This window comes from Kogia breviceps, chromosome 9 (genome assembly GCF_026419965.1).
Source record: "Kogia breviceps isolate mKogBre1 chromosome 9, mKogBre1 haplotype 1, whole genome shotgun sequence".
NCBI classification, from domain to species: Eukaryota; Metazoa; Chordata; class Mammalia; order Artiodactyla; family Physeteridae; genus Kogia; species Kogia breviceps.
In genome coordinates, this window is record NC_081318.1 from 109,091,317 (window position 1) to 109,118,402 (window position 27,086).

The 27,086-nt window shown below is 48.4% G+C and overlaps 1 protein-coding gene across 3 annotated transcripts in view; it reads right to left on the minus strand.

Annotated features, from left to right (window-relative positions):
* Window positions 1-24,804, minus strand: part of EGFR (epidermal growth factor receptor) — a 195,482-nt gene extending 170,678 nt beyond the window's left edge. For 2 of the 3 annotated variants that reach the window (XM_067042915.1, XM_059074569.2), the window contains exon 1: window positions 24,659-24,804. In XM_067042915.1, coding sequence (XP_066899016.1) covers window positions 24,659-24,746 — 88 coding nt within the window. In that variant the 5' untranslated portion in view covers window positions 24,747-24,804. The remainder of the gene's footprint in view (window positions 1-24,658) is intronic. The other variant, XM_067042918.1, reaches the window with a different exon arrangement.
* Window positions 24,805-27,086: the final 2,282 nt, after the last annotated feature.

Here is a 27,086-nt window from a genome sequence, read left to right on the forward strand (position 1 = left end):
TGAAACTTTGAAAAATCCAGTACATACTTTAGACACACAGCACATCTTAGTTCGGACAAGCCACATTTCAAGTAACCAAAAGCCACTGAATGCGGCTCACGGTTACCTTACTGGATGGCAAAGGTCTAGAAACCACATTAATAACCATAGCGGCGGCAGCAGCCACAACATAGTTAATTTTTGTTGAGCGCTTTCTACATGGCGGGCACTGTCCATGCATCACTTCCCTGAATCCTCATCAGGGCCCTAAGCCCTGGCTGCCATTGTGCCCGTGTGTGGCAGGTGAGGAAACTGAGGCACGGAGAGGTGCCTCTGAAGGTCGCGCAGTCACTGAGTGATGGCGCGGACTCTGCGGCCACAGGACCCTCTGTGGACACGGTCCAGAGTCCCCCCCTTCGGGCCATTTCCCTTAAACTCGGCAGGTACCTTAGCTACCATGAGGTCTGATCCCCTTTTACAGACGGGAAAACTGGGGTCAACTATTGGGAAAAAACAGATAATACAGAAATGCAAATTAAGTTCAATCAAATTAAGTTCGAGTTATGTAGCTGGGTGTAGTCACACTAAATTTGATTAAATGTGTCTAATTTATAAAAAAACATTATCAGTTTGGTTCTCTAACACTTATTAATTTATTCAGTGACACCCGTATTACATTCATATAGAGAGAGTAAGAACTAATATATACGATAAACATTTTTTTAAAGTCTTACATTTGAAAATATCTACTTCATTGTTTTAGAACTAAGAGTTATGTCGAGGTCCTCAGCCCCATTCTATTGATTCTTTGATTTTTCTCGACTAGACGCCTAAGCAATCTTGGAGGCTCTTTTTTTTTTCTTTTTTTTTTGCGGTACGCAGGCCTCTCACTGTTGTGGCCTCTCCCGTTGCGGGGCGCAGGCTCCGGACGCGCAGGCGCAGCGGCCACGGCTCACGGGCCCAGCCGCTCCGCCGCACGTGGGATCCTCCCGGACCGGGGCACGAACCCGCGTCCCCCGCATCGGCAGGCGGACTCTCAACCGCTGCGCCACCAGGGAAGCCCACGGAGGCTCTTTTTAAGAAAGCTGGGAGCAGAAGTGGCAGGGTGCCCACGCCAGCACCGTCTGCTGAGTGGGTGTTTTCCTGGGGCTCTGTATTAGCACATAACCCACAGGGCCCTGCAAACCATGCCCAGGAAAGCAACCTTTTCACTTGGCAATCGTAGAATCTCTGTGGACCTCAAGTTTCTTTCTCTGTTAAGTGAGAGTTGGACCAAGAGCCCGTCAGTTCTGAACTCATTCATTCACTCAACAGATATACTTATGGAGCCCCTGTTGTATGCCAGGCACTATTACAGGCATGACTTTAAAGTTCAAGAAATTATTGTGTTTTATGACACACATGAATTATGGGGGGGGGGGGGTGAGCGTTACTGAACTTGAGCTCACCGCCAGATGTGCTTTCAAGTTGGCCTCCAGCTCCCAACGGGACCCTTGGTCACCTGCCCTGCCCAAATGCCCAGGGAACACCCGACAGGCGTGTGGCCCTGTTCCAAGACTCTAGTAACCCCCTTTAGGCCCGGCCAGGAGCATGGTGACTTAGCCCTTTCGGGAGTCTCGGGCAGCTGAGGGGCCGGCACCCCAATACTGACGCAGTGACCCCTGCCTGGCAGAAGGTTTCCTCCCCCTCTGCTAGGCCACTAGGTGCGGTGATCTAAAACCTCAGCGCACACAGCCTCACTTTCAAGTACCAAAGAGCAGAAACAGGCGTGCATTCACTGCGCATTGTGTAATTCAAACTCTTAACCGCATTTCATCCTTGAGCAGGCTGCTATCAGAGAAAGGCTATTTCAGAACGCAGCAGCTGCCTTCTCTCCATGACAAAGGTGGGCTACAACAAGCCGGGTTTGCTTCTGGTTCTGGGGAGTGGCGTGCGGAGAGATTTCTTCACCTAGTGGCGCTCTTGCGCTGCCAGGAGGGGGCCAGAAGAAGGCAAAGGAGAAGCACGGGTCTTCTGTTCAATTTATGTTGTTTCTCCAACAGCGATAGAGCCCATTTCTGACTCCGGGACCTCACGGATTCCTTTCCAGGCAAGTTTATGGGTGGGTATAATTAAGGCGTCTTCACATGACTCTTGCTTTCACTCGGTAAGCTTTCAGGTTGGACAGGCTGGTGCAGGTGGAGGTGGAATGCTGGCTCGAGTGCCACCGTCAGGAACGCCAAACTCCAAGCCGGCTGCTGCACGGAGGGCGCGCACAAAGCCCAGGCGAAGGAATAATGAAACTCCCAAGGCAGGAGGAATAAAGCCCGTGAGTGTATTCCGGTGTGATATGAAGAAGATGGATGAGGAAGAGCTGAATACGGCTGGCTTGGCCCAGCGCGGGGTTTCCCCACCTCGGCACCACTAACGTTCTGGGCTGGGGATGGTTCTTTACGGTGGGGACCGGCCCTGGCCTCTGCCCACTAGATGCCTACAACACACCCCAGTGTGAAAACCAACTGCCACGTGTGCCCTGAAGGGGACTGGGGGTTGCAGGGAGCAAAACCGCTCCCGGCAGAGGACCACTGGTCCGGGTCTGCGTGTTCCTGGAATCCGTTCACTTGTTTGGCGGCTTAAGTCCGAAGTTTGCAGGTAACACCTGGCCTGTAGCAGTCAGTCAGTAAACGGCAGTTTGAAGGACAGACACCATTTGATTTGAAAACCGGTATTTCTCAAGGATGCCAGCTTACCGTATTTGACATCTAAATGTGATAGTCTGTTTTAAAAACAACAAAAGGAAGTTCACAGACAGCTTCTACCTCCCAGGAAAGTCACTGAGGACGCTAATTTCCCTTTGCAGAGGTAAACGGGGAAGAAGAAGGAACTATTTGTTAAGCACGTGCGCGCGGAGTCAAGACCAATGCTCCTCCCCGGACCCGCGTGTGGCAGCAAAGCTTGACCTGCTGTCATTGTCTCGTTTAGATGGTTCTTCTGATTCCCTCTACTTTACGCCTTCCGGTTCGAAGATTCAAAAATGTATCTGGTTGACGGTTCACAATTTTATAATTTCCTCGCACACTTACAGGGAGTAAATCGCATGAACCACCTTTGTAAAGGAGACTCTCACCCACGTCCGTGCTACACGGAAATAGAAAATGAAACAGAGGAATCTTGCACTGAGGGTAAGAAAGCACATGATACTTGGGATACGAGTCACGGAATTCAACGAACTTTGCTTTCCCTGTCCTTGAAATTCAATGTTATTTCATTGAGTACCTGTGGTCTTCTCATTGGCGGACCGGCTCTGGGCAGATCCAGACACACAGACAGACAGGACATGACTTCTGCCTCTTGTCAGTAATAAATAACCACTAGCCACTCGACTTTCACAACAGCCTGGCGTGAAGCAAACTCACTGTTCAAAATGTTTCTTCGGTTACAGTTAATCGCTATTTGCAAAATAAATGAAAGTCAAACTTATTTTTCTTGGACGTAATATTTAAGAGTTGTCATGGTTATGACCTTTCAATATGCACTTAAAGTCACCTTACTGTATTCCATGCAAAAACAATTAGTTTTCTTTTAATTGCTAAGGGAGCTCTGAAGATCAGATATTACTCTACACTGCCTGCCAATTTCTACTGATTTTAATTTTTTAAAAAAATCTACGCCCCTGAGTTCTTTGGATGATGGTGAATACGGCAGATAAATCTCAGGCCCTTCTATGTGAAGAGGTCTAATCATGAATGCATGAAGTTAAGACACGTTTTTCCGTGACAACTCAATTTTAATCCAACTACTATTTCCTTAAAAATACTGTTAAACCAATGTATGTCCTTTACTTTAGAGATGAATGCTCTCAAAAGTAAAATAAGAAAACACTTGGCACTCCCCTTCAGACAGGCTTGTTTTTCTAGGTACTCCAGATTAAGTATAAAGAAGGCCAGTGAGAAAATTTACGAATTGAGATCATTATAATCTAATCATTTGCTGGTTTAAAAAGTCCTCCCCCCTTTTCAAAAAATACATTCGTGCTTCTTAGTGAATAAAGATGGGTTCAGATTTCAGAAGTTTATTTGAAATGCAATCGTACCCTAGTTATGCTCAATGCATTGCAGCCAGTATTTATTTACTGCTTACTACGTACCCGACATGGTGCTGGGAGTTATGGGCTGAATGAACCAGAAGCTGCTTGTCACCCGGAGCGGACAATCTAGTGAGAATTTTGTACCAGAACATAAATAATCTAGAATGTCATAAAAGAAGTGCAGAGTACCTCAGGCTCACTCTATGGTTTTATATGTAACTTCTTCCGTCATCAGTGACCGACTCCATGGGTGTAGTTACGCCACTTCCCACCACAGAGGCCCAGGCTAATGGACTAAGGCGTCCAGCATGGTGGATGGTGCAGAATGGCCTTGTGAGCTCCTGAAGGACATGCAGTTGCTGGTCACTGAATGTAGATTTCCAAACAGAACCACACATATTCCTTCTCACATAGCTAATTTCGTTCCTGGATGAATAACAAACATCTTCTGATATAGAGGCAATGTAAATAAAATTATCACCTGATAGCTTTAGAAGTTTCTAGTGGAATTCTAAACGTTCCAATGACCTCCTACCTAGTTAACAGCGTAAAGTATACACAAAGGTTACCGAATTTGTCATGGTCCCATAAACAAGATCAGATAAACATCCAGTGCCTATTTAATGTTAACCCGATCTCTTCTGGGAAAAGGCATGCTGTCCCTAAAACACAGTTGTTCAGAAAACATGTTTTGTAAATAGACACTGAAAAACAAAAACAAAGAAACATCTCACTCCAGTTATGTAGTGATCTGATGGGGAAACGCGGAGCAAAGAAGAGTGAGGAAAGCACTTTTAAACATTACTTTGTAATAGTTCAAACCAGCCTTGAAATAAAAATAGCAATGCGTTAAGTAAAAGGCATTGCAAAGGTCTGATTCACCCATTTTGTATTTACCCAAGCTTTTCCCTGATGGAGCACATTGTCACAGCACACAGAGGATGTAACTACGCACATCTTCCAAGCTCACCGTCTTCTTAAGCATCTCTGGACCCTACTTGACTGCGGGCCTCAGGATTAATATTTCTTGGAAGAAATGCAGTATATACGTACACAGTAGTTCCGTGCAGAAATCTTACAAGCAATATAGCTCTACAGAGGCATGATCCATCTTTTATACTTCCCTAGGGGACTAATTCCTCCGACCTCCACATGGCTAGATTCCAAGCTCGATGCAGAAAGGCATCCTTACAACAGAACTTTTTGATAAGCAGCTTTCTTTGTTGTAACAAGAGCCAGGGGAGACGAGGCTGGATCTACCCCACACAAAACTGGTTTAAAAACACCCTGTGCCCCTCAGGGAGCTCTGAATTTCTGCTTCACTCTCCGTGTATTAGTTAAGAGGACAGTCATGTGTCAGAGCTTAATCAGTTGCTCTAAGAAAGAGAAAAGTATCAGCTGGGAGCAAACCCACAGAGGACCCATCTCTTTCCTTCATTCTCAGTAGTTTAGGGACAGTTCCTTGCTCCCAGGCCTGGGGGGGGGCTGGGGGGGCTCAGGTCAGGCAGTGCTTCCTTTGCAACCACTGTGACAGCACGACAGAGTACGGAAAAAACATGGGAGGCGCAGAATTTATTTCTTAAATATCTACACACCCAAGCATTCCTAGACTCTCTCTATAAACGAACACCTCAGTACTAACCCCGCAAACGACTGCTCGGGACACCCGGCCGCCCCCCGGGACAGAGAGGCTCTGCCGCAACCCAGCTCACTCCTCTCTGGACAGAGCTGAAATGCCCTGTGCCTCCGGGGGCCTCGCTGCACGCTTCTCTCCCTGTCAACCTGCAGAGGCAGGTGTGGCCCCTACAAGTCCCTCTCCTTCCCATTACACGTCCTCGGTCGCTGTAACCGTTCTTCAGGCTTCCACGCCCTCCTGCCATCTCTACTGACCCTCACACCTGTTTTCCAGGTTCCCCTTAAAGCGCGGCGCGTACAGCAGAACTTCCGCTCCTTGGTTCAGTTCTGCGACCCAGCATCAGCCGAGCGCTTGATGATCAGGTTCCTGGTACAGCACGTTGAACAAGACACCTCCCTCTTTGTTCCTCTGAACTTCATTCGTTTATCGTCGGCTTCTCACACTTAATACTGCATGGGCCTTTTTTACAGACAGACAATTTCCACTGGACCCCAAGTGGAGAAACACCGAAATTATAAAAATTCCATACACACACCTCTGCTTCTGGCCACTTCCGGGTAACTGGTACTAGACTGTCCTCCTGCTATAAAGAACCAGAAAACTGAGTGAAATATTGGAGGCAACTGTTGCCAGCCAATAGCCACTGGTCAGTGCACGCCTGAACCACAGAAGAGGAGGGAAACGCCTGGTAAGTGGGTGGGTCAGTATAAAATAACAGCTTTCCTTTTCTCCTCTTAATTTCCTTAATGTACAAGTGACCGTTAAGATATCACTGGAGGGTGAGGTTTACCTACACACATGCGTACCATCGGGTTGTGATTTATGGCTACAAAATGGTTCAGTCTGCACCTAAGTTCAAAAGAATTTAGATTATCCCCAAAATGAATAAACGAGATTTAAAAATCTCATATAAAGTCCACAGGCTCTTCCCCCAAAGGGTACATCTGTGGCCCCCAAGTTTGAGAAAGCAACTTCAGAGCAGCTTCATAATTGCCGCCACTACTCGCTACGCTCAAGACAGGGGGCGGGTTTGCTCCCCGGCAGCGCGCCCCCGCCCCCCCCACTCCCCCGGCGGGGAGGCACCGTGGGCTCAAGGTTGCCATAGGGACCAGCGCGCCTGCGCTGTGATGGGTTTGCGCAGCCGTCTTCCTGAGAACCGCCATACTGTTCACAGCCCCCTCCCTCCCTCTGGAGGAAGATTCGCTGTTGAGGAAAAGGCTGCAGGCAGGGTGTGTTTCCTCCAGTTTCCGGACTGTCACTTGCACACTCCTGCCTGCTCTGTCCTTAGTCTGACACCGGGGCTGTGGCCCCCACGGTACTGGACTTCCCAGGGTCTCCCCGCCCGTGTGTGTGCTGCTTTCCTAAAGCCAACCCACCTGAACCCAGGTTCTCCGTTCACAACCACCCTCCTGGCCCATCTCAGGCCCCGGTTGTAAAAACCCTTCCAGGTGCCACATGAAAGGCCGGCCGCGTGCACGGTGCCGGACCCCGCGCTGAAATACTGCAGACAGCCAGTCCCTGCCGGCTCCTTGCCCCAACTCCCCATCAAGCCTCAAAATACCCATCTTAGAATCAGCATTCAGAACTGACATAGGTCTTTTAAGGAAAGTATTAACAAGTGTTTTGACCAGGAAAAAGAAGTCAGCATCTTTCTGGCAGCTTCACCAAAGGATTGAAATTTTACCTCTTACAACTATTAAGCTTATGGTAAACAATTTTAGATGTCAACTTGGAAACGTGAAAAGAGTTCAGAGATTTTTCTGCACCAGTTCGGTCCTGTGAACACAGAAGCTGGGGCTTGTAATCTACTGGATCACCCTGACAAAGAGATCAAAAAGGGAAATGAGGCTATTTTTTTAAATTAATTTTTGGCTGCGTTGGGTCTTCGTTGCTGCGCGTGGGCTCTCTCTAGTTGTGGCGAGCGGGGGCTACTCTTTGTTGCGGTTCACGGACTGCCCATCGCAGTGGCGTCTGTTGTTGTGGAGCACGGGTTCTAGGCGCTCGGGCTTCAGTAGTTTTGGCACATGGGGCTCAGTAGTTGTGGCTCGTGGGCTCTAGAGCGCAGGCTCAGTAATTGTGGTGCACGGGCTTAGCCGCTCTGCGTTATGTGGGATCTTCCCGGACTAGGGATTGAACCCGTGTCCCCTGCATCGGCAGGCAGATTCTTAACCACTGCGCCACCAGGGAAGTCCCCGAAATGAGGCTATCCTTGCATGATTATTCAAACAAGACAAAGTGTGTCAGAGGCTCTGAGAAAGCTGTGAGGGGGCTCTGAAAGCTACGTCCTGATTCACAGCCACACACCAGCATCCCAGCGAACCCATTCAGGTTTCCTGCAACTGTCACTCCAGTTCTGAAGAACTCACAAACGACATGAGACCAAATTCTCACTTTTGGAAACTGGACAGAAGGAATGGGCTTCTGGACTGCAGGCTCGTTTGGGCAGAGACTACATTTTCTGACTATAGAACCCGGCCCCCAGCAGCTTTTTGGTACACAATATACACAGTAAACATTTAATGCATGCTTACTGAGTTGAACTGAACTGAAAAGTTGGAAATGAAACATGAATATGATTCTGCTAAATTATACCCATCTATTAAGATAAAGCGCCCCTGCTGTATTGCGAGCGCAGTTTACGGCTGTGCAATGGAATAGGTGTAAGAACCAGGGCTCAGCATGCTTGGAGATCTGGGAATCTCTAGAGACCCCCACAAGAGGATCTGCGGTATGGGAATGCATTTGTTATGTGCACTAGGAGCTGTCTTTACCATGGGATTGGTTTTCTCTTCTCTTCCCCTGTGTGGGTCTAAACATAGCTCTATGAGACCCTGACGCTGGGAGGTAACAGACAGGGAAGGAAGATTTGGTTACCCTCCAATGACACTGTCTTTCTGCAAGGATTCTGCAGTTGGTGAGTACCTGTTAAAAGAGGCTTTCTCTTGGGGGGGAATTTTATACATATGTAAGAAGAAGGAGTGTGCCACTCTGATGCTATCCTTTTCCAACTTTATATTTAAAATAATTTGTAATTAACTTAAAGTGAAGTAACAGGAAGAGCAGTCTCACTTTGAGTTGAAGAGATCTTTTTGCTATTTATACCAAAAGAAAGAACAGATGCAATGCCTTGACTTGGAGGTCCAATACCGTCTTTGAGATCCTGAATTTTCTAATAAAATCTTGGCTTTCCCAAGATTTTTTCTTCTCTACCTAGTGGCTGAGTCCAGTATTTTAAACTTAGTACAGTGTAATGTACATGTAGAAAAGTGTACAAATCAAAACTATGCAGGTCCATGAATCCCTGAATCAAGAAACATGACATCACCAGCAATCCAGAAGACCCTCATCTACGGCACCGATAATTAAAGAAGGCAAAACAGACCAAACAGATGAGAATAAACATGGGATGGATGTAACGGTACACACACAAGAACCCAACCACTTACGATCTGAACACAATATAAACTTGGCAAATTAACCCAAGAACTGGAAGAGAATGTTTGGCTTGTCCAATCAATCAAGCAAGAAAGCAAGTCTCTCTCTCTCTCTCCCTGTCTCTCTGTCTGTCTGTCTATGTTCTCCCTCCATCCCTCATTCCATTTCCTTCCTCATGCCTCCATGGCCTCCAAATTTAAAGACCAAAAATTTTCTTAAAAAAAAAAAATTAACTCCTAAATAGTACTGTGAAGGCTATGATTTCTACATTATCACCTTAATAGCTAATTAAAACAGTGGGCATTTAGCCTAGGTTATATTAGATAAAGACGTCAAACTAAATATTTAAAACTTGGTTAAGATGTTCCACTGGAGGCAGCTGGGGGTGGGTGGGTGCACGGGACCTCCCTGTGCCTCTTTTGCAACTTCCTGTGAATCTATAATTCTTTAAAAAGTTAACAACAAAAAGCTTTGCTGTTGCAGCAAACCACCATTCATATTTACATAAGGTGGTCAGTGTTTTATTTTTAGTCTAAGGACTACAACAATTTCAAAAGTCTTCTGAACATCTCTATTAAGTAAAAAAAAAAAAAAAAAAAAAAAAAAAAAAAAAAATTATTGAGAAAATAATAAGATCCAAATACTAAGTTCAGACAAATACCTACTCTAAAGTGTGTTTTTTTTAAAAAAAATTATTTATTTAATTTATTTATTTTTGGCTGCATTGGGTCTTCATTGCTGTGTGTGGGCTTTCTCTAGCTGCAGAGAGCGGGGGGCTGCTCTTTGTTGCGGTGCGTGGGCTTCTCATTGCGGTGGCTTCTCCTGTTGCAGAGATCGGGCTCTAGGTGTGTGGGCTTCATTAGTTGTGGCTCGCAGGCTCAGCAGTTGTGGCTCGTGGGCTCAGTAGTTGTGGCACACGGGCTTAGTTGCTTCGCGGCATGTGGGATCTTCCCAGACCGGGGCTCGAACCCGTGTCCCCTGCATTGGCAGGCAGATTCCTAACCACTGCGCCACCAGGGAAGCCCTGAAGAGTGTTTTGAAAGTGAAGAACTTATTTTCTCAAACGTCATCTAGGGAAGGTACAGCAGTTTACTTCCTTAATCCTAACCTTCCTAACTGTACATTTTCTCTTCTCCCATGCTTTAAAAAAAAGAAAGAAAAGAGCTAACCATAAAGTTCATTTTCTAAGAAAATAAATGCTTGTTTCCCAAAGGCTTACGTGTCAGGCGCGCTCACTGCTTCCCTGCTTCCCTGTGTGCCCTGCCTGTTTTCAAATGGCCCGCTCACAGGCAAGCCACATCTCCGCGACTGTGCCGCGTGACTCCAAAAAGCTCAAGGATGGCGAGACCTGGCATGAAGGTTAGAACGCCCTTCAACCCAGTTGTAAATCAAGCGTCTCATAAATCTCCTCACTGTTTAAAGCAGCTATGCTGCTAACAATGCCTAGGAGATAAATGATCGTCTTTGGACTGTTAGCTTTTCCATTTTTGGTGTTTCTTGCAGCAAAAGCCATTTATTTTTACTCACAGATTTAAAACAACTTTAAAAATAACTTTTATATATATGCTGCTGCTAGGAAATAGCAAGTCTCTAGCATGTTCATTCATGACCAATCGCTTATCTTGCAAATTCAAAAACAATGACAAATAAAATGATAGATAGATAGATATTTGGTACATTTTCCTGGTTCCACAAGAGCACCTGCAGGCCTTAGTACAAACTTGGTGAAGAACCGGAAAGCGAAGGAAATTCTGAAGCTGGTGCCACAGATGAAGGCAGCAGCCCCTGGGCAGGACATGCAGCAGCTCTGGACCCACCACAAGTGCACTAAGCACTACCTGAAACAGCTTAATTTCAGATCAAATAATAATTGAAAGGGGGAATACAGACCCATTTTTTTCTCTTTCTTTAGAAACTGAACTGTGGCTGAAAGGGCCAAGGGCTCCCGGCAGGGCATCTGTCCAGGGGAATCATGAAGACATAAAGGCCGGGGAAACGTGTGTGGCCGTCACTGCCATGTGCACTGCAGTGATGAAAGGAAGGTGAGCAGGCAAAACAGACGAGAAATGGGCCTTACCAGTGGCTGTAATAAAAGTGCTCACGTGAAAACAGCACAGGAATAAGTCATCAGGTTGTACGATGAAATCAAGAGCATTTTGAAAACTGGCCCAGGGCTGTGCAGGAACAGAACAGCAACAATGCTCTTCCAAGGCAAACTGAGGCCCTGAGTGGGTCCACCGAGCCTTCCCTGCCCGGACCCCACGGCCCCCTGAGGATCCCGAGCCAGGGTGGGCATCTGGGGCCGAGACCTGCAGCTGCTGAGGACACCAGCTCCCGGGCAGGGGGCCAGGGCCACGCCGCCCGGGTGGGTGAGCTCCGTAAGTGCTGTGACATTGCCCCACCCCCAGGTTCGCCATCTACAACAGGGATCGTAAAGGTCGCGGTGAGGGTTAGAGGTCAGAGTGCAAGTCAGCAGCACTTCACACAGTGACAACAGTGGGCCCTTCTGGAATGGACTCCATCCTCTAAAGAAACCATCTCCTTTCATCCTCTGGGCAGCCCCAGGACATCAGCACCATTACTGCCTCCATTCTACAGATGAGGAAAACAGGACTCGTGGGGTTACTCCACTTGGCCAACGAGCCCTGCAACCAAGGGGAGACTGATCCAGACCCCAGGACGCAGAGCCTCAGTAAGTAACTTTTGCCCAGAAAAAGAACCACACAGCAGATCTAGAGATTTTCTGATACATTCCTTGTTCTGTATATTTATATTTTAGTCCCATGTACACATTTTATTTTTCCTGCTTACAAAGAATTTAACATCAAACAGATGATAGCGACACAAACGTTATGACTGCCTTTCCTAGCGTGAAAAAGTCATCCGTCAAACGTTGGTGATGATTAGTCCTAGAATCGCTGGTCGAATGCATTCTCTTTAGCTTATTATAATAACGTTTAGATTCGAAAAGTTACTCATGGACATGACCGTTTTGGACACAGAACCAGTGAGATTCACAAACATCCACCTAATGGAAGCCTTTGTTTTCAGGGCAATTACTCCAAGAGCCCTGAACAATTGGCACATGTGGCTTTTCGACCTCCAGTTGGGTGAGTCCTCTTCACCGTGCAAATGTAGTGAATTCTTGGCTGAGGAAGTGTCCTCTTTCCCTGTTTGAGTCAAGAAACCCCAGAACATTTTCCCCATTTAATAACGACACTTTAATAAATGACATACACGTTCCACTTTACAGCGCCCCAAATATAAACAGATACAGATTCTTCAGGAGAATCAATTCTATACCAACTAGCGGGCACGGAGAGTTGGTAAGTGACCAGAAGCATCTGCGGAGAAATGACACCAACAACAGAGCGAGGACAGTCACAGGCGGCCAGAGGGCCGTGGTCGCACGTCTCTGGAGGTGGCACACACGCGCCCAGCCGCGCGCGTCAGGATGCACACGGCTCGCACGTGTCAGGGCCAGCCAAGCCGCACCAGGAGGCAGAGGTGCGTGCACGCGGAGCTCCACGCAGAAAGAAACTTCACCGGTCAAACGCTGAGGAAACTCATCTGCAGACACGCCCTCCCCAGCTCACCGCACGAAGCCATTTCCTCAGACAGAGACGGACTACACCATCCCACCCTCTCCCCATCTCTGAGAGACACTGCTGAGTTGGCTTTTTTTTTTTTTTTTTTTTTTTTTTTTTGCGGTACGCGGGCCTCTCACTGTCGTGGCCTCTCCCGTTGCGGAGCACAGGCTCCAGACGCGCGGGCTCAGCGGCCACGGCTCACGGGCCCAGCCGCTCCACGGCACGTGGGATCTTCCCGGACCGGGACACGAACCCGCGTCCCCTGCATCGGCAGGAGGACTCCCAACCACTGCGCCACCAGGGAAGAACTGAGTTGGCATTTTGATGGCCATTTCAAAAGCACTGGGTGTTAATTAATTATCATCTGTTACTTTTAAAGCTCCTTTTCAACTCAGCCTGTGCCTTTTCTGGCTCGACAGAACACCTCGGGAACAGGACATGTGACGGTCATGAGATCAGGACCACATACTGTTATTACATCACGTGGTACCCAGTGGTTCTCTCTTAATGAAAAAGCAACCTTGTACCTAGTGTCCAGAAGTCACCCAGCCTGTGAAACTTCCACAAACATGCGCTCAGCACCCCTGGGCCCACCGCCGCTGCACTGCAGTGTGGTTGCCTCCTCCGTCTACCTCTCCCTTGGCACCTAGATGAGAGGATGCAAGCCCAGACGGGGACTAAAGTCCAACCTCTCCCCAAGATGAAGTCCAAGGAAGAAAGAAAAACTGCAACAGAAGAACACACTCCTGAGAACTGTCCCCACCGTGGCATCAAACACCCCATTCTCGCTGGCTCCTAGGATGGTTCAGACCTTGAATCTCTGACTACTTCTTTCCCTGGCTATAGTTTGGATGTTTTGTTTTTGCAACTGGGCAACATTATGACCATTTAATAGCCGTTGCTCAACAACCTAAAAAGCTAGCTTTTCTAGCCAAGTCTTTGAAGACAATCGCTATGTCACGAGGGAACATGGACTCAGATACCCACCCAAGTCCTCCATCAACCTGGGGCTTTCTCACCTAATGCCCTTCCCCAGCCAGGCACATCATTAAATTTGCATTTAAACAAGAGACAGTCTCTGGAGGCCGAAAGTGAAGTGAAAATCTGAGCAACTCATCTGACTGACTCTTTACGTTGTCCCGTTTCACCAAACTGCTTAACTGTCTGTTCTGCCTTGGCAGGGCAGACTTTGCTGATTGAAGGTGAAATGGCATAGCTTTTGCCCAAGTAACTTTTGCAAGACTTAGAGGCTCAGTTACTAAAGTGGCCCTGAGATCAATATACTAGCTGCCTGTTCACCATAAGGGTTTGTGCCATCTCAGGCTGCAAAAGTCACGTTCTCAGTGACAGCCCCTACACCTGAGTACACAGGCTGCAAATGCAGATCAGTTAGTCAGCCTACAGGGACTTCCCTGGTGGTCCAGTGAGTAAGACTCGGCGCTCCCAATGCAGGGGGCCCGGGTTCGATCCCTGGTCAGGGAACTAGATCCCACATGCCGCAACTAAACATGCTGCAACGAAGATCCCGTGTGCCGCAACTAAGACCCGGCACAGCCTAAATAAATAAATGTTAAAAAGTAAAAAAAAAAAAATTATTCCGCTTACATACAGAACTTTTCCTTATTTCACCTGATAATTATGAAATATAAACATGCTCTTGGGGGATTTCTGCTGGAGTACTAAAAGTTTCCACTATGTTAGAAATAAACAACAACTGAAAAAAGCTCTCTCCTTTGTAATGGAGGAGAATGAACACTGTCTGGAAATTCTTTGAGGAAAGGTGTCTCTCCATCAATGAGGGGCCCACCCACCATCATGTTCCTTGTTCCATCCATTTAACCAACAAAGCTCCTCAAAGCGGGACAGCTTCATTTTTGTACTAAATTCTCCTTAAGTCCACACTTCCAAATATATTGCCAGAATGGCTTTGTCTAAAGGGGGTGACGTACATAGACATGAGCATCCCTGGAGAGCACACTGTTTGTTAAGTGTGTCTCTTTTCATCACAGCTGTTTACACACCCGAATGAACTGAAGCATGTGCTTCATTTAAATCACAGAATACGATTCTTTGCACAACTGTGTAAGTAAATTAGCACACTTTGCCACACGCACTGTGAACTGACCCAACTGCTACATCAAGGTGCTTTCTCCCCTCATTTTTTCTTCAAGTATTTACAGGTCTGGAAAATTTACATAAGCTTATGACTCTTTTAAATAAAGTTATACTTTTAATTTCTAAAGTAAACGTCTTCAAGGCTCATAAATTCAATGCCTGTATGCTATGAAACAGACTATTACAACACATATATAAGAGACAACTCTCAAAAAATACTTCATAACAAGAGGAAAAGTGGGAAAGGAACAATACAGAGCAGGAATTGTGAGGGGCATTAAAAACAAGTAACAGATGTATAACAGAAATGTTGCGGAATGCTCTGTTCGTTGTTTGATTCACAAACAGGACTAAAAATGATAGGAAGCATCAACAGTGAAGAACCAGGGACGTCTCAGAGGAGGGGTAAGGAGAGTGTGCGGGACATCTGACACGGGTGACAGCGTGTCACCCGTGTCAGATGTGTCACAGGTGTCATAAGTGTCACCGTGTCAGATGAGTCACAGACGTCACATGTGTCACCCGTGTCAGATGCATCACCCGTGTCAGATGTGTCACAGGTGTCAGATGTGTCACCCATGTCAGATGCGTGACCCGTGTCAGATGTGTCATATGCATCACCCGTGACAGATGCGTCACCCGTGTCAGATGCGTCACCCATGTCGCATGCGTCACCCGTGCCACACGCGTCACCCGTGTCACACACATCACCCATATCAGATGTGTCACACGTGTCAGGAGACAGCATGTGTTGTGAGGCAGGAAAAGCTCTTGACGCCTAAGTGTTGACTAGCCCAGTAACCATGGGCGAACTGCAGAACCCCTGGGAGCCTGGGTCCCGCACCTTCAAATGTGGATAATTATCTCCATCCCGTTGGGTTGTTGGGAGCCTGGGAAAGATGGATATTAAGGCATTTTGTAAACTGTGAAGTGCCGTATAAATGCAAGGTGTTATCATTATCATTAGGACATCAGTGTTTTAGCATCTAAATTATAGGGACAATCCATTTATTATCGACATATTTAAATATATATCTTGCACGCATTTAGATTTGCTTTTAATTTCATAGACAGTTCCAGCTGGTAGGAGGCTCAGAACCATCTGGTTTCGTTGTTTTTGGGAAGCTGAAACTAGGAAGGTAAATTCTAATCTGTTTTCCCTTCCTATTGTAACTAACAACAGATTACTGGGTAAAAAATACATTAAGCTACATACTAAGGAAAACTGTAGCAACACCACTTTGAAGGAAGGACACAAGAATATGCTTATTTGTTCAAAAGATAATCATAAATACTGAATGTCTTTGATACTTTCTAACTTAAAAAAATTACAGAGTATATTATTGCAGTCACTCGTCAAAGTTTTTCACTGCAATCTTTTGTTGAAATTTTCTTTCTCTACAAACGCTATTTCATAAGAGCTTCCAAAAAGAAAGAAAGAGAGAAAGGAAGGAGGAAAAGAAGGGCGCAAAGAAGGCAAGGGAGGGAGGACAGATTAAGGTAATACATTATTCTCACTCATAAATATGTTCCATGCATAAAGTCTATTAAAGTATCAGGAAATGGCAAAGAGAAAGAAATCAGGAAGTAACTATAAGGAAAGGTTTCTGATTCTCTATTAACTCTGTAGCAAATCAAAGCCAAGAAAAAGTTCTGAAATTCACTGTATTTAAAAATCAATACCTTAAATACCAACAGATGATACAATAATGCTTCGAGTAGACTACCACCTTTCGCTTTTCTGTCATTCATCTGGACTGAATCAAAAGTAGCGGGGTGTTTTTTTCTTTTCTTGCGAAAGAGGTGATAATTTTTTAACTTCCTAATAGTATGTTAAAGTATACTTTAGTTAAAAAAAAAAAAAAGAAAGGATCTTACAAGTTAGTACTAGAAGAAACTTAAAATAGTTTCTCTTGTTCAGGACAATTTCAGTCATCTACTCTAGCTTATGACGCATACGAATGAACTAAGAGATACTGTGTAAATGCAGAAAGGGTATGGCAATAAAATCTCCCTGCAGACTTCAGGTATTCCACATTTGCTGGTAAATAAGTAAAACCATGTTTCTGATATTAAAATTTTTTTTTGGCAAAACTTTCTGAAATCCCATTTACAATTATAAGAGATTTCTGGAAACACTTGCCTGTCCTTAAGGACTTGCACAGATTCAATAAATGATTTGTTTTTATTCCAGACACTAAAGTAGAGATGAATTTACGAGTGAGGCCAAAGAAACTAAAACATGCAGTTTTTCACATACACTCAGTTTGTCAAACTGGAGAGCCTACATGCAATGCATCAGTTTTCTCCAAAACCTAGGGTGAAAGAAAGGAACTTCAGCAAGTGGTCATAATGATAGCACGTGCTACAACTGCTAAGGCCATTGTGACGTCATCCAACCATGTGCAGGCCTGCATGTCCACAGGAGTAAACCCTTCAGGTATCACGTTTCTGCCATTAAAATAAAATCCTTCCTAAATGCTCTTAAAACAACTGCTAAGTAAACAGTGGTCTAGAACCACTTCCATATTTCCTTCCACTTAAAGGCAGGAACGAGTGCACAAGGGAGCATGTCGCAGTCATTAATCCCCTGTTACAAATCTGCCTGGTTGTTTCCAAATGACCTCTGCAAATAAACAGGTAGACCTGTGAAATTTTCAACAGTGAATGAGGAAATAGATGTCTGCTAATTCATAAGTGATAGTGGCTCGATTAATTCGAGAGATTTTCTGAGTTCAATGCGATTCAACATGTATTTATTGTGTCTAGAATTATGCAGACTTTTGTTGCCATTTTCCCCTTGCTTTCTGTAGTAGGAGAAATAAATAAAGGATCGGACGAAGTCATTTTTCTTATTCACAACAAGTTTTAGGGACAAATGTTGCTATTGGGGAGAATGTTAAAACTATGAACTAAAATCCAGATTCTAGTTCGATCCTTCATATCTGGTTAATTTTTAAGAAGATGACCAAATGACCATTTTATTTATTTTTTATTTATTATTATTATTTTTTTTTTTGCGGTGCGCGGGCCTCTCACTGCTGTGGCCTCTCCCGCTGCGGAGCACAGGCTCCAGACGCGCAGGCGCAGCGGCCACGGCTCACGGGCCCAGCCGCTCCGCGGCACGTGGGATCTTCCCGGACCGGGGCACGAACCCGCGTCCCCTGCATCGGCAGGCGGACTCTCAACCACTGCGCCACCAGGGAAGCCCCCATTTTATTTTTTAAATATAAAATGTGTCGGCTCTCGGGCACTTGACTTTTGACATTGTAAGTTTCCTTATGCTCATTTAGAAAAGGAAGCAGGAAATGCTAAAGCCTTCACCTGTGCGTTTACGAAGTGGCCAGCCATGGCCCGCCCGCTGCAGGACTACCGGCCACAGTGTCATCTCTCTCTCTTTTCCCTTCGCGTGGAGACCAGGCAAAAACCTCATTCTCTGAGGTCCAGCTAAATGTCCTCTTCCTGAGACACTGCCGCTGTCCCAGAGATGGACGCAGCCCCTTTTCTGGGCTCCCACCGAAACCCCCATCCCATCTGTCATGAGACGCTGTGTTACACGTGTCCCTGCCCCCGCTCAGCCCTGCCAACTGTGCATCCGGTAAGGCCGAGCACAGTTCCCGCGTTCCTCTAGCGTGTATCCAGAACCCAGCTCGAGGCCTGCGGGCAGCATGTTAGCAGTTCTAGAATCCTGGCCCCAACCCCCAGTACCTTATTCAGAGGTCCGGGCTGGGGGTTCAGGAATGTGCATTTCTCTTAAGTTCAAAGTGCTACTACTGCTGTCTTGGGACATACTCTGAGAGCCACTGTAGTAGGCTTCTCATGTATCAATTCATGAAAAAAATGCAACTCTGAGACTCATTCATTAATGAAATATAAACCAGCCCCTCACTCTTGAGGAAGCCCATGTAATGAGTAAAACGTGGGAATCAGAGAACCAAGACAAAATTTCTTCCCTGCCACAAGCTTCACACACCACTTAACTCCACTCATCACAACCCCCCGGGGAGTTTTCAAAAGTATGTGCCGGTGTCCCACCCTCCAGAAATGTTGACTGGACTGACCTAGGGTGCAGCAAGGCATCCTCTTTTTCCAAAGCTCCTTGGTGATTCTAAGGCATGTTCAAAGTGGAAAGGCTGCTGTTTTTTAAAAAGGGAGTCACCTCCTGGTCTTTTTGGTTCAGTCACTAACGTACAAAACCAAGTAATCTGACGCCGTCCTCAATAAGACATGGCGGGTTCCCATCGGAGGGTGTGCAGCAGTTCACAAACACGATTCCCACCGTACTTCGATGCACGATATATTATTCATCGGGTGCTGATAACTGCACCTGATCAAGGCTGCTCACCATAGCAGCGTAGCCCGAAAAGCAGCTGGTGATCTACGGCCCGGCCAGGCTCAGCATGGAGGGTGACAGGGAGCCTAAAACAGGCTGGGGCGAGTTGTCCCACAGCCAAAGACAATGCCTGCAATTGAAACGTCTAATAAAACAACAACTCGAGGCCACACGGCTCTCTTGGGCTCCAGACCTGTATGCTCTACTGCCTCCTGGACTCTTCCATCTGAGCGCTGCAGATCCCACCAATCAACTCCATCCCTCCTGGGGCGTCGGCAGCCTCCGTGAACGGACTTAGATTTGTCCAGGCTTCCGAGTCAGAAGCCTGTGTGGCATCCTGGGATTCTCCTTTTCTTACACTCGTTACACACAATTATCAACCAGTTCTACCTCCAGATCTGCCCGAGTCTCTTGTTCTGCAACCTCCCTGGTCCTGTGACATCATTTCACCTGCAGGAGTCACCCATCTCCCTAACGCTACCGTTGCCTCTACAATCCCGCCCCCCCCCCCCCCACAATCCTGCTAGACTCATCCTTCCGAAACACCAAACACATCGCGCCAGTTCCTAGCTTCGAACTCCACGGTGCCCCTCCCTCCACACATAGCTCCCTATGAACTGCAGGCCCGTCAACTCTCCCCTCCCCTCCCATCACACTGAATCACCAGTGCTCTTCAGGACCTTTTGCTACTCTTGGCACTTCTCTCGGAATGCCTTTCACATCATACATCACAGTCTCTGGGGAAATACCCATAGCTCTTTGCAGGCTCAAATGAGTAATGCCTTCCATTTGGGGCTATACCTGGCCCCCTCTCCAGGTAGAATTCAAAGCAAGGACTAAATACCAGAAGACTTCTTTATCCTGCACGGAATTCTATCACCGCTTCTGTGACATTTTCGCACTTGTTATCTATAGACCTCTCTTCCCATACTTGACTTCTAGACACTTAAGGGCAAGTATCAAGTCAGATTCATTCCTAGAGTTCAAAACGTGGATGGAACAGCACAAACTGTCACCATGGCTTGAACGTAAAGAAAAAAAATGCAAATAAAAGCCAAGGCTGTAACACGTAGTAATGCTCATCCTTTTATTCGAAGGAAGAACAACAGCGGTTAACTTATGTAATAATAATTAAGTAAACGAAATGAACTAAATCAAGGTCATGTTTGCTGGCCCCCTAGTAACAGGTGCAATCGTGGCTATAACAAGAACTGTGTCCAAGGCATTCTCACCTAACCATTAGTCCACTAAATTGCAATTTGAGACTCTTGATAATGACAAGTTCCAGATATAGCCAGAAAAGATACTTGGACTCTGGGTTTTTCCATGAGAACCCAACAAAATGGGATACAATGTGGGGCAAAGGAGGAAACTCTACCCCACACTCAAGCTTTCACAGACGACTTTCTTAAGCAAGCTGCTGAAATTTGGTAGGAGTAAAGTTTATTTTAAGCATATGCAACTCACAGATGCTCAGTCAGCAGGGTCAGACATTTGATCTTATACTTCAGCGTCTGCAGAGATTAAAATGTCAAATCCAGTCCTTAGCTTCTAATGAGGTTAAGTAAACAAGCCACCACTGCTCGCCGGCCCCAGCTACCCCTCCTGCCCCAGCTGGCTCAGGGAACTTTCTAGACAACTGAATCGAGTGTTTCTATCTAAACCTGTTGCAAGGAAGCTGGACCTGATGACTCTGAAAATGTGAAAATTTCAGTCAAACCGGTTATTTGGCGTAAGTCTCAAAGCCTGGATCCTTGCCCGAATTCAAGCTCACCTGCTTACGCCCATGGGCCGGATGGCAGACTATCCTTAGATGCTGTGCAAAGAGACAACTGTTGGAATTTTCTCAGAAAAGACAAGCTTTTAGAAGGGAGGTGAGACAGAAGGTATGGGCAGAAGCTCCAATGCAAACGGGAATGACCTATGAGAACAAGCTAAGATGTAAGTTCTGTTCCATGTGTTGATGGTTCAGAAATAAACCAGTAATCATTAACTGAGACCAAAAATGTTTCCTATCATAATTTCGAATGTCCACAAGGGACAGAAGAAAACGAAAATGGGATTTGTTCAGTAGAAATCTGAGGGGCATAATATAATTTTTAAATTGTGTCTACAAGGAAATAACACATGGGTGAGCCAGGTTCTAGAACCTGGACCTTTTCTCCAAACATACCTCTATTAGTAAAACCATAAGCCCGTTTCTACTATGCTATGTCCAAATGAAAACACAAACACGCACACAAGCACAGCTTTCACAGCCACAGGGCGAGCGCCAGCCGATTTCTTAGGTGCCTTTCAAACAAGCCGCGCGTCCACAACACCCTGATGCTTCCCCCGTACCAGGGCTTGGGGCACCCGCATGGGGCTATCTTCTCTTAAACACCATGATCATCAATTTATCGTCAGAGCTGGCTTGCCACTCCTGTCAAGAAAGTTCCAGACACAGGCTGCTGGTCCTGGAGCTTTGATCAAAGGAAAAACAAAAGAGTATTTTCTTTCCAAACAGGGCAGAATTCTTCCTCTTTACTGACACTACCTCCAAAAACATTTTAAAACATGTTAGTGCCATCACATGGACCGAGTCTAATGACATAGCACAATGGATTCTGGCAGTCGGCTTCTTCAAACTTCAGAGTAAGTTTTTGAAAATCTATGGACTATAAAACTAAACATATGAAGCCTGAAATGGCAGTCCAAAGCCGATGGGAGCTATCGGCCTGTCACTGCTAGATGGAGCTACCCGGGTGTGGACAGATGACAGACACACAGACGCTGGTCTCCTTTTCAGATCTGAAAAGCAATCTACTAATACTTAATTAGTGGCCCAGAGAACCGCTCTGGAAGCAACGACAGAAGCCATTAAGATGACCCCTGCCCCTTTTGATTCATAATGTCTGGCGCATTCTGTGCACTCCATAAGTATTCGTTGAATTGAGAAATGAGGACTCAAGAACACGGAGCTGGCAAGGGACATGTCCACCTTCACATAGGGCGGGAATAAGGACACAGGCTCCTGGCCTCCAGGCCAGTACTGAGTGGTAGTCCTCGGGTCTCCTTAGAGGAAGGAGGGTTCACTCTGGAGACAATCTGGAATCCCTGAGTTTGTCCTGTTCAATACAGCCCCGACCGGCTGAACCAAGGATGTCCTCAGAGGAGGGGCCTGCTGGGAGTACCACCCAGGATCACTTCCGGAGTAGCACCTTCACCTTTCCGTTTTGCAAGAGCAGGGGGCTTACTCAACGGTCGCTGCTCACTTGGTGGTCGAGCTCCTCCACCAAAGGTGTCTCCTGAGTACCGGGGAGTCCAGACCACGGGCTAGGTGGGTTCTCCATCCCCGGTCCCCTTCCCCCCAGCCCCCGCCAGCTTCCTGCATCACACACACCGACAGGGCTCCCCCCAAACCAGAACGCACACAAGACAGAACGGGCAGGGACTGGGGGAAGCTCTGGGGCCAGAAGGCCTGAGTTTGAATCCTGCCTCTTGCTGGCTGTGGGAAAGTCACTTCTCTGTACCTCGGTTTCCCCACCTATAATGAGAGGACCCACCTCGTACAGCTGATGTAAGGATTAAGAGGACACTTAAAACGGTGTCTGACAGGACCAAGTGCAGTAAGAACAAAAGACACCGTATCTTCGAACCAAACAAACGTCTCTAAAATGAGGACATTTTCTAGAACAAAACTGACCAAATTTGATTGATATGGGTCTTTCACACTTTTTGTTAATAATCTGCCCCTTGCACGTTGGTCTTTTTATGTTACTTTAACCCAATGACATTTGCTCACCTACTCTCACTACTCTATCCAGGAGGATTCTGTTTTAAACAAACACGGGACTAACAGGCCAATTAAGTGGTATTTATATATTTCTTAGAAACAAATCTCCAAGCGCTACAGCAAGGAGCTGGGAACACTTCTGAAGTGAGAAAAGTGATGCTTTGGAGGCACTCCAAGAGTTTAATTTAAAATAAGGATGGGGTCCCCTTGCCACCTGCCTAAAAGAACCCTACTGTCGACTGTTTCAGGAGCAGGACCACAGCCTCCGGAGTTCACAGCATGGAGTAGAGGAGCCCGTCAGTGAAAAGACTAATCCCTTATGACTGAAATCACCCCCACGTCCTCTTTCCCATATTTTTGCAAGATTGCTAAAACTCCAGACGTTCCAAAAGAGGTTTTTAAATTGGCAGGTAATCCCTCCAGAGATTTTACCTCTATTGCCAGAGATTCCCAAACCCAGCTGCCCAACGGAAGTACCGGAGGAGCTTTTTAAAATACAGATGTCAGATCTCACCGCAGACCAGAGAAATAAAGTCTGCGGGTGGGAGCCAGACATCATTTTTTTGGTTTTTTGTTTTGCTTTAAAGTCCAAGTGATTCTAATTCGCAACAAAGTTTGGGAACCACTGCTTTATGCCTTAGCGCTCCCACGGCAAAGGCGCTCAGCCCCAAACCCAACCCCCTGTGCCAATGACATCAACAGCAAGTACAGACCTGACTCTCTGAACCCGGGCTGCTCGATCTTGACATTGTGCAATTAAACCTTCTGAGGCATGTTTCTCGTGTCAAGTGGGTTTATGGTCGGTAGTCACGAAGCCAGACTCGCTCAGGAGTCTGGACAGAGCACACATGAACCAGGGACATCAATCCTTTTTTTTTTTTTTTTTTTAGTTAAGTTTAATATTTTGGTTGGCCTAATGTCAAACTCTTCAAAAAGCTATTAGACACATCCCAAAGAGAAAAATCTCTGGATTTTGAGGAGGAAAGCTTGCTGTGAGTCCTGTTTTGAAACCGCGGGGCCCTGGCCAGGAAGGGTTCCGCCCCTGGGGCGTTCGCACCAGGACCCGGCCGTCGCACCCGGGCCGGTCCCACCGCTCTGTCCACTTCACCGCGCAGCCCGGACACGCGGCCCAAAGGCTGCAGGTGGGGGCGAGTCTCGGGAGTCCCGGGAAGCCACCACTCACGAGAGCCCACTGTCTGAGAGGGCGCGGACGGCCTGGGGAAGCTCGCGGCGCCGGGGGGGGGGGGGGGGGGCCGCGGGCGGGCCGTGCCGAAGGGAGGGGCGGCCCTCCCAGCCGCGCAGCACAGGTGGCTGGTGTCCGGGACGAGCCCTCGGGCCTCCGGGTCAAGGGTGCGCCGGGAGGAGGGCTCGCGGGGTCGGAGAGCCGGCCCGGGGGCGGGGCGCGGGTGCGGAGGGCCGCTCCAGTGCCGGAGGTCCGAGGGGGCGGCATGCATCCCGCGCCTCTCCTCGGCCCCCGGGCCCGGGCTGACCGCTGACGCACGTGCCGGGACGCACCCCCCCCCCCCCGCCCCGCACCAAGCGCTCGCCGGGGCGTCCACCCGGCGGAGGGCAGGAGAGCGGACGGGAAAGCCGCGCTCGGGGCTCCCGGGCCCGCCGCGCCTCGCGCCCGAGGTGCCCCGCCGCCCGGACCCGAGGCGCGCGTCCCTCGGCGGCCCGGCAGAAGCGCGGCCGCCCAGGACGGGCAGGACGGCGGCGCGGGCAGCCTTACCTTTCTTCTCCTCCAGCGCCGGACTCGCCTGGAAGTGCGCGGCCAGCAGCGCCAGGAGCGCGGCGCGGCCCGCCTCGGAGCGTCGCATCGCGCCGGGCTCGGCACTCGGTCGGGACGCAGCGGCGGGCGTGCACGGGGCGCGGGACTCGGCGGCGCGGGGCGGACGGGGCTCGCGCGGGGCGGCGGGCGTGCGCACCGAGCCGGGGCGGAGGCTGCGCGCTGCGCCGGCCGCCAGGATGTCTAGCTCTCTGGGGCGGGGGCGGGGGCGCTGGGAGGCCGAGCCGAAGGAGGAGGGACCGGGAGGAGGGGCGGACGGCGTGCCTAGCGGAGGAGGAACCGGCGGGAGGAGCGTCGGCCGGCGGGACTGGGGGAGGCGGACAGCGGCGGCCCCGGGAGCGCGGTGCCCGGGGAGGGGGCGTGCGGAGCCGAGCGAGGCCTCGGGAGTCCGTTGCGAGGCGGGCGTTCCCCGCGCTCTCCCTCGGGACGGGTCGTCGCGGACTTGCCTGCTGCGAGCCACTTCTGTGCCAGGGTTCCCGTTTCCCTCCTTCCTCCCTCCAGCTTGCGGAGCAAACTAATTCTAGCTCCGGGCAAACCGGCCGAGCCTTAGGCCGAGGCCGGATGATGGTACTTAGGGGGAAACCGCCCATTTATTCTGGCCTCCAACTCCTCTGAGCACCCCGGGATCCCAGTGGGGGGGTCAGCGGCGGCCTGGCCTCCAAGAAGGCAGTTGGCCGCGCCCGCGTGCATGCGGTGGGTGCCTGGCCTCTGAGATGCGCTCTCAAGTCCGAGGGTCCTTCGGATCCCGTCAGGCACCCTCGAAGCCGTCTGAAATAAGGGCACCCAACTCCTGACGCAGAGACTAGCCTTGGAAAAATGTGTGTTGAAAGAGTGCATGGACACCGAAGGAGCCCGCAGCATTTCAAGTGCCAGGAGTACTTGAAAAGCAAATACATGCAGTAAATCACTTCAAAAAGTCAAGCGCTGAGAATCAAGGCTCAGCCCAAACACTAGCTAGGTGCCCCTCGGCCCAGAGACAGCCACGCTGTAACTCGAGCAGGAGAAAAGCCAGGGAAACGCACTAAGGGCTCGGCTAGAAGAAATGAGGCTTTCTCAGGCTGCAGGAACTTTTTAGCTAAATCCCTTCATCAAAGCCCGCCTTACCCTGCCGCTGCTCCTCCTACAGGACAGATGTCCTCCGCCTGTCTGCAGCCAGATTCCCTCTCCTCACCAGGCCCACCGTGACATTCGGGCGGTTCAGCGCTGCTCTCCCCGCTGTTTACGCAGGAACCGCGAACCCACAGTAAGTGGAGTTAAAGCAGGACCTTTCCTATGGCGGGAGGAGTAGGACTTTGCATCTTTCCTTCCCAGGCAGCAAGTCCATGGAACCTGGGACTTCTTTAAATTTAGAGTCACCTGGGTTTGTTTCTTTGTTTTAATGAATCGGGACGACCACTGAGCCTGCTGAACTCATCCAGCCCCTGGATGAAGAGGGCTGTGTGCGTTCTGCAGTCTGTGGCTTCCGTCCCCTCCACACACTCCAAACAAGGACTTAAAAGTGGTTGTCCTCAGGAGAGGACAACCTGCTAGAGAAGGACACCGAGGCACACAGCAGTGGAGGCACAGAATGCAGCCAAGGGTCCATCTCCGTAGCAGATCTGCTCACAGAAATTCTGTGCATTTACTCAACAAGGGCCACAGACTGGGCCCTGAGCCATTGTCAAGGAAACGTTTGTGTGGTAGCACGAATATACCGTCCATTAAAGCACCAAGCTATTCAAGCTACATCAAATATTTAAGACTGCACAGGGATTTCTCCCATGACTCTCCCCGAAGGAGAGAGCAACAGACTTCATAGTGCATCCTTCCATACGACCTGATGGCATCTCAGGAAGCAGAGCTTTGTGAGAACAATTACTTGCGGAGGCAGGGTGACACTTCAGGCACACGACCCAATACGGGGTTGCTCCCAGTGACTGGAGGGGAACGGGAAACCTCAGCACCCTCCTGAGACATGTATGTGAAGGTTCAGTTTCTCCTCTGAGCTGGCGACGTGAGGCGTGACATTCAGGATGATTTTATGCTCTTGGACAGGTACGTGGAGTGGCGCGTACTCATGAATGTGTTACTTGTTAAGAAAAACACTGTGTGGCTGCACTAACAGAAATGACATCCCCTTGAGAGAACGGAGCTTTGCCCAGACTGCGCCCTGTAGACGGGACGCTTGGGCACCCACAGCCTCTGCAAAAACTGATCCCACGTCACATCCTGGGCCATATCCCAAGCAAAAGCTGCCCCTACCACCACCACAGGAAGAGCAGGAGTAGCCTTGACTCCACTGTATTAAGTACTGATCAGAAATTAGCTTATCTGACCACCCACGAGCTAGGTTACGCTTTTGTCTGCCTTTTATATAGCAAGATGATGCTGT